General features: G+C 32.8%; 1 protein-coding gene across 1 annotated transcript; it reads left to right on the forward strand.

The window, feature by feature from the left end:
- Positions 1 to 599: 599 nt before the first annotated feature.
- LOC143061508 (core histone macro-H2A.1-like) lies at positions 600 to 8,489 on the forward strand. The gene is made up of 5 exons (XM_076233751.1): positions 600 to 891; positions 3,762 to 3,868; positions 6,548 to 6,772; positions 7,373 to 7,462; positions 8,280 to 8,489. The coding sequence occupies exons 1-5, from the start codon at positions 723 to 725 to the stop codon at positions 8,472 to 8,474; spliced, it is 786 nt and encodes a 261-aa protein (XP_076089866.1). The 5' UTR covers positions 600 to 722; the 3' UTR covers positions 8,475 to 8,489.
- Positions 8,490 to 8,563: the final 74 nt, after the last annotated feature.

Consider the following 8,563-nt stretch of genomic DNA (forward strand, 5'->3'; position numbering starts at 1 on the left):
TTCAAGTTGGATGATGAAAATGCATATCTTTGAAAAAATACATTTTTTTGTGTGTGAAAACTAGGGTTTATAGTCTTTATACACTAAAAAAAATCTAGTCTGCCCTTCCACGAAATTTTTAATTAGAATTTCTTTAAATGTTTATGAATTTTCGAAAATTCAACCTGACAACCAATCAGACAATAGTTTTAAGTTGAATCAATGCAGACAGAGACATATAATACATATTATATGTCTCTGATGCAGACAAGATCATTAACTGATGCTCATTAGCTAGTTGATACATTTGTCTTTTTAAATACAACTGACATACTCAGCTGACATATAAGGATCGTAATGGTGCAATGTGGATAAATTTATCGATTTCCTTGAGCAAAATTGGTAGCGCGTCATCCCTACAATGGCTTCCATTTCTACGATTTGTGAAATGAACTGGCGTAATAAGGAGATAATTCTGACGAAGTAGAATCCTGACTGTTTATATGAAATGCGCGTCAGGTGTGCACAATTTTAATCCTGGTATTAAGATAAATTTAAATCACCCGCGTTTTAGTCTTTGCTGTTCGGAGCTTTCGTCCCAATTTAGAATCCACCCGGAAGTTGGATTAGGACCAATAAGCAAGTCGATGCTAAGCTTCGCCTGATCTTGCAAATAAGTTTACGGTGTCAACACAATATTTTTGTACATGTCAGCATTTGTAGGTCAATCATAAAGCATAAATATGTCCGCACGCGGTGCAAAGAAGAAAAAGATAACATCGCAATCTGCGAAAGCAGGTGTTTTGTTTCCAGTTGCAAGGATGCGCCGGTACCTGAAGGGAGTGACACATCATTTCCGTATCGGTTCTGGAGCTCCAGTCTATTTGGCAGCAGTCATAGAGTATCTAACTGGTACTGCTTACCATTTATATTACATGACAACGCATTAATTTTAATTCTTCAACTGGCAAATGCCCCCTAACAGCCTCATGACTACAAACACCTATATAATATGTAATATAAATGTATAATCAAAATAAATGAGCATTAGAATTAATTTGGTAATATTTTATAACTATGCATCTAAGAATTTACTTAGCATGGTTTACTATCTTTAATATTTACTGACTATTATAGCGGTAAATAAGCAAATCTTGGCCTCATTAATAGGATTGTGGTCCAGTTTGGTCTCATAAGTGGTGAAGTCAGTATGGTTATACTTATTCATGAGACAGTTCATTTTGGCCTCGCAGGCTACAGACAACTGAATCAGGTCCATATGTTCAGAATACACTTTCGCACCCTAGATGTTTGCACCTCGAATATTCGATAATGAGATCTGTTAGCACCTACACATTTGCACCCTATTTTTAATCAAATTTTAGTTAAATTATTAAAATATCATGATCATTGTGTTAACTTGCTTTGGTGTAATGCATATATTTAGCTTGGTATGAGTAAAACATTGAAGATTTTAAATGAAAAACATAAACAGCTTGGCCCCTTGATCTCACTTTATTTTGAAACAATGAAAAAAAAATGTATATCAATCCACTAATTAATTAAAACATCATTAGGATTTGTTCAACACAAAAATAAAATGTTGTCAAAATCTCTTTATTTTGAAACAATGAAAAAAAAGTATAGCAATACACTATAACCATGCTAACCAAAACATGATTGAATTTCCCTTTTCAGCACAAAACAAACCCCGTCAAAATTACTTTATTTTGAAACAATGAAAAAAAAAAAAAAACATAGCAATACACAAACCAAAACATGATTGAGATTTATTCAACATAAAAAAACGTAACATTCTCAGTTTATACTGAAACAATTAAAAAAAACATATATAGCAATACACTTATCAAAACTCTATTACCAAATTGTCCAACACAAAACCAATAAAAAGGGTGCAAAAGTGTAGGTTACGAACGGACTTTGCATGCAAACATGTAAGGTGCGAAAGTGAAAGGGGGCAAACATGTTTGTGGGCGAACTTACCAGGATTCACTGACAACTTTTCCAGCTCTTTTTATAGGAAATATGTAATAGGTTCAACTGACTTTGCTTTAATTTGCCCTATCTTGCAATAAAATGCAAATGCTGCCTTACATTTAATTAAGAACAATATATATAATATACTTCCTACAAACATGATAACACAACATAGAATATACATTATGAATTAATTCTGATAAAATAATTGCAACCTGGCACAATAAAAAAAAATTACAAACTAACTTTACATTTAGTAATATTCAGCTTAATAAAGTTATCACACACTTGTTGTGAGTTTAAACCACAGCATATGGCAGACCTGTGTGCACTTACCAAATCTTAATTGACTAGGATTATTAGTTTTCCTGCAGAAGTTCAGTGGTTCTTTCCTGCCACACTCAACACCAATCAAAATACAATTCCTGACTAATAGAAAATGAAAACTTGTCTCACTTATAGGTAATCACATATACAGACCTGCCAACCCTCCCGTTTTGAGCGGGAAACTCCCGCTCAAATGGCGAAGTTCTGGAAATCTCCCGCTTGCCGGTACCCTCCCGCACGGGAGTATAGAATCTCCCGCTTTTGGATATTTGAACCTTGATGACAAGTCAATATAAATTACGTTTTTGTAACTGATGAGGGTTGTTGTTACCTGTAAATCACAGACCATGTGAAATGTAATGGCTTCTCTTGACAGCTTGGTGTCAAACATAGTATTAATTAACGATCATTAACGACTTTTGCTTCAAACACATCAAGGAAATTTGGGTTACTTCCCCTGATTAATCCTGTTTTAAGTTATCCTTCTTAAAATAATGTGAATAGATAAAACAATATAAATTAAATACAAATTGGAAAAAGAATCACAAAAGGATGGCAATTAAATGATTTTGTATGCCTTAGCCCTTAGGACAAAAAATATAATTATATTTTAAAAATCATTTAAAAGGATTATACTTCTATTCTATGTTTGAATAGAAATCGATAAGAAATGATCAAACAAATTTTGATTTAATTTGAAAGATCACACCTAAAAGCATCAGTTGTGACATTAATGGTTGATTAGGTGAAGGGATAGCTGTCCTAATGCAATTCAAATGTCAAGAAAGAAAAAGTGATGAAAGAGGAAAGAAAAAAAAATCACACCTTTTTTAGAATATAACCATATTAAAAGAAAAAGAGTAAATCTATTATTATGTAGATGAATAAATAATCAGGTCATATAGTCATATATTTCACTTGTAAATGTCATTCGCGAAAAAATCTCCCACTCAGCTGTCATAACTGAGGGGGAGATCTCCCTCTTTGAAGGTTTCAGAGGTTGGCAGGTATGCATATATGTATCTTATGATACTTTTCAAACTTCCCCATGTACATGATGTAACTCTTTGACACATTCTTGCCCAACTGTAATCTCTGCCCATGCAAGAGTTATTTCTAATTTCTACACTAAAAAGAAGGTAATTGACAAAAGTGGGATTAACATCATTTGTTTTTAAAAAATGTTAAATTTATTAGTTTATAACTTAAGTGGTATTAATAATTATTTACTCTACCCTGTGACGCTGAAATTAAAAAGAAATGTTGCAGATCTATTAAAACTGATTTGTATCCTTTGGATACTGCCGGTAAGAAAACAAAACATTATGACAGTCCTTACATAACCTTTAGTAAAATGTATCTGTTATTTTTCAAATATGGTTGATTTATGAAATTTGTAGAAATTTGATTTATATCTATTATGGCCATAAATATTCATATTTATCATACTTTTTCAGCTGAGATATTAGAGTTGGCAGGAAATGCAGCTAGAGATAATAAAAGGGCTCGTGTAACTCCTCGACATATTCTTCTAGCAGTGGCTAATGATGAAGAATTAAATAGGGTATGTCACAATTTAATGTTTACAGTCAACAATGTAAAATTATTTAGCATTCAATTAATAGGGTATACATAGCCTTTTGATTTGGAATGCAAAACCTTTTTTTTTTTTTTTTTCCCAAAGACTATCTTACCAACAACATTACTGACTTCTTCATAAATGCATATTGTGTTTTGAATAAAAACTTAATTTCTGCTACATTTTGGTCATACATTATAATTGCATACAACATGTACAAAGTGTTTGTTGTAAAGAGCAGTGAAAAACATTTATAACTGAAAATGGTTGTCTTTTCAAATTTTTCCAATTTATAAGTATTTGTATGATTTAACTCAATTTTGATTTCAGAGTTTTATTATTGTGAACCACAAATTCACTTGAAAGTTACCTGGCGATTTAAACTTTTGTAAGTTCTTTCATACCATGAATATGTAAAGCTATCCCTCCCCTTTTCAACTTAATTAAGTTTTAATGAGAATGAAGTTAGTTTAAATTGTCATAAAAACCAACAAAATCAGTAATCATATAAAATGCAATATTTTACAGAAGTGTTTTTATTTTACCATGTTTATGTTGCACATACTTCTTCAAAATATTATTCCACCTTAAATCCACATGAAAACAAAACACTTGATATTAAATACAGGAAATATAAACTTAAATGTTGAGTTTTATGTTTATGGAAATATAAATATATTGAGCGATATATACACATGGAAAAAAGTATTGCAACACCTTGATTTTTTAAAATTTGAAAAATCAGCCTCTTTTTTTGGATGAAATATAATAAAATATTTGTATAATATTATTATACCCCCGCTTTAAAAAAGGGGGGGGGTATACTGTTTTACCTCTGTCTGTCAGTCCGTCCGTCCATCAGTCCGTCCGTCCATCAGTCTGTCCGTCAGTCAGTCCGTCCCATGAAACTTTCGTCACATTTTTCTCAGGAACTACACATCCACCCTTTCTGTAATTTGGTATCAACATTTATATATGTCAGCCACACCGTGTGATGCGTTTTCAGATTCATCACTTGACAACTTCCTGTTTACCGAACACTTGTCTGATTTTACACATGATAGCCAAGTTGAAAATTTTCGTCACATTTTTCTCAGGAACTACAATACAAGGATTTCTGAAATTTGGTTTCAGGATTTATATAAGTCAGCTATACCGTGTGATGCGTTTTCAGATTCATCACTCGACAACTTCCTGTTTACCGAACACTTGTATGATTTTACACATGATAGCCAAGTTGAAAATTTTCGTCACATTTTTCTCAGGAACTACAATACAAGGATTTCTGAAATTTGGTTTCAGGATTTATATAAGTCAGCTATACCGTGTGATGCGTTTTCAGATTCATCACTCGACAACTTCCTGTTTACCGAACACTTGCATATTTTTACACTATTAATATTATCCACTTGCGGCGGGGGTATCATCAGTGAGCAGTAGCTCGCAGTTTCACTTGTTGAAACATAGTTTATGATAACATTGGCATTGAAACGAACAAAAAATGTTTGAAAAAAAATGATTTATATAACCACAATTTGAATAACAAAATGAAGTTTTTTTTGTACAAAAAAATGCATTTTACAACTTTTACTGTAGTCGAACTTTACAATGTCAGACATTTCAAAATTAATCTTCAGATTACTGTTCACATCATGGTTGATCGTTATACGCGAAAGAATTAGTACTTTGTGCGCAGCCTCCATTCAAACGGATAACCGCATCTAAACGTCTTCTGATTTCTGCCAAAAATCGACTAATTTGTTGCTAAGGTAGCAGCAACCATTTCTGATGAAGGGCATTGTTTATTTCATGATGTGTTTGAACTGGGGTGTCCTTTCGCGCACGTTCCGCCCAATAGTGTCCCATATATGCTCGATATGGTTCAAATCCGGGCTACGATCCGTCCAAGGAAGATGAACCGAATTCCATTGAAACAATGGATCTTCCTCCACGATGCTAATTTTCAACTTTAGCGAGCTCTGCACTACATTGGATACGGAAAACTGTGTGTCTGTTCGTAAGCAAAGGTCTCCGAAATGGTCTTATCGCACGATAATCAGTAGCGATGAGTCGATGTCGAACAGTTCTTGTTAAAAGGCTCCTGTATGCCCACCACTCTCTTTTTAGGATTGTATTGTATGCAATGGGTTTCCTTCTGACCAACCTTCATTATGGTTGATTTTCCCTAGCAAATGGTATAGGGGGTCTTCTTTATCTCGGAAGGTCTTTAACAACGTTTAGTGCCTTATTTTTATTCTCAAAACGACTTATAGTGGAATGGTGATGACCAAAAATACGTGCAGTTGTTTCAGCGACATCCCTGCTTCTCTCATGCTGATAATCTGCCATCTTGCTGCAGTTTAGAGTTGTCGAGGACCCATTACAAGGTGTCAATCACATAACTTTAAAAACTCGGTTATTTAAAGTGTTGAAAACAATGAGGATGAAAACATCTGTTTTGCTGTTTACGGGTACAGTAGCTTTATGTGCAGATAAAAACTTATCGAGTCGAGATTTATTGATTAAACTCAGGTGATACTTAAATAATGTTTAATTAGTTCTATTTTACCAAATTATATCACAAAAAAATAAAAAGTGTTATTTTAATTTCAATTTCAATTTGGTGTTGCAATTCTTTTTTCCATGTGTATATATATGTTGTAGTTATTAAAGAATGTAACAATTTCAAGTGGAGGTGTACTACCACATATTCATCCTGAATTGTTGACAAGAAGAAAAGGACCAAAGTTCCAGAATGTTCTCCCTAAACCTGTGGCAGCAACCCCAACAAAAACTAAAGCTAAAGCTAAAGCATCTGTTACTCCACCATCACCTCCTGTTGCCAAAGGCAAAGCAGGGAAAGCAACAAAAGCTCCCAAACCAGCAAAGGTAAAAATAGAACAAACAAATATAATGCAAGCAAAAGAAAAGATCGGATACATAATTAAAACAACTATCATCTAAAGACAAACCTGGCAAGGCTATGAAAGCTCCCAAACAGCAAAGGTAAAAATAGAAAAAAATATAATGCAAGCAAATGAAAAGTTAACAAACATTGGCATTATTAAAACAACCATCATCAAAAGGCAAAGCGGGGAAAGCAACGAAAGCTCCCAAACAGCAAAGGTAAAAATAGAACAAACAAGCATAATGCAAGCAATAGAAAAGATAGCATACATCATTAAGACAACAGCAGAAATGCAAAAAACTTCCTAAACATAATGACTAAAATCTTAGATACTTGTACTTGGTTAAAAAGAGGCAAATTAAAAAAGAACTTTTTTTTGGTAATGGAAACCACTGATATATATCATGCTATATGATATATATGCTATCATGTTTATTGATCTTTTCAAAATGATTCGATATTGGTCACAATAATCAGGCTCTTTGGACAAATTTGTTTTTGAAATGGAAGGAAATGCTGAGCTGCCTTTATATCATTATGCAATTTTTATTTCTTATCACATTGATTTTTTTATACTACAGGGCTTTGCACCATCAGCTGAAGCAGTAGCAGCAACATCAGCAGGCGGATTTACTATTCTATCAGAGAAAAAACTCTTCTTGGGACAAAAGGTATTTATTTTGTTGTAAAATATTTATTGACTATTTAAAAAAATAATGAGAATGGAAATGAGGAATGTGTCAAAGAGACAACCCGACAAAAGCAGTTTCCTAGTTTAGCTCTGTTAGTACATTTTTTCTTTGTTGACAAGCATATCATTTTGTTGCCAGTTACGTTTTCTTTATTTGTTTTTGAAGTGATTATTTTTCAAAGCCCTTTTCTTTTTCATCCAAATAGAATTATATTTTATCCATTATATAATGATTTTCATGTATTTAATGATCGAGTCTGCTTGCTTGCGACCAAAATTTATCAGGCTAATTGTAGTGCTTTGCAATAAAAAAAAAAATGCACCAACAATACAAAAAATTTGGACCTAACTTCTATTTCAAAAAACAACAGCAGACATTATCTGTTAACCAAGCTCTGTTCTTTTTCTGTGTCCTTTTGTATATTGTGGAGAGATATCTCATTGGCAATCATACCACATCAAATATTTATTAACAAATTCAACAAAGTAAAGTTATGCAGCATCTACTGCATGCTAAAAAATATTTGATCCTTATTAGTTGTAACAATCTCATTAGGAGATGCAAAATTGTTTTCTGTTTTGTGCATTGTCAAAAAATAAGATTGTTTTCAAGTGTTTTGGAAATTGTAAACAAATTTTGATAGTGTTGTAGTTCAGTCATGATAAAACATAATAATCAATAATGTTAAATCTTTTTAAGAGTATATCTGGAATTCTATAGTTTTATGTATTATGTTATGGTAAAGTAAATTTGATATATGATGTACTTACCTTACAAAGAAGCCATTTATTTACAGATGACAGTGATCCAAGGTGATTTAGTTAAAATAGCAGCTGATGTCATTGTACATCCTACCAGTTCTTCATTTTATATGGGTGGAGAAGTAGGATCAGCAATAGAGAAGGCAGGAGGAAAAGATTTCAGAAAAGAAGTAGATGAGTTGTACAAATCTCATGGTGCATTGGATACAGCTGGTGGTAGGTCATTATAGATAATCAAACATCAGGGCTGGTATACACTTACCGTTCAATAGGCCCTGAGAGTTGAAATTGTATTTTAAGGAGATTAATATCTTTCGAT

This window comes from Mytilus galloprovincialis, unplaced genomic scaffold (genome assembly GCF_965363235.1).
Source record: "Mytilus galloprovincialis unplaced genomic scaffold, xbMytGall1.hap1.1 HAP1_SCAFFOLD_354, whole genome shotgun sequence".
Classification (NCBI taxonomy): Eukaryota; Metazoa; Mollusca; class Bivalvia; order Mytilida; family Mytilidae; genus Mytilus; species Mytilus galloprovincialis.

Excerpts from the sequence above, each read along its gene's own strand:
- LOC143061508 (XM_076233751.1), top strand. The coding sequence starts at position 723 with ATGTCCGCACGCGGTGCAAAGAAGAAAAAGATAACATCGCAATCTGCG. Across the intron at positions 892-3,761 it reads AGTCATAGAGTATCTAACTG|CTGAGATATTAGAGTTGGCA; the intron begins GTACTGCTTACC and ends ATACTTTTTCAG. Across the intron at positions 6,773-7,372 it reads AAGCTCCCAAACCAGCAAAG|GGCTTTGCACCATCAGCTGA; the intron begins GTAAAAATAGAA and ends TTTATACTACAG.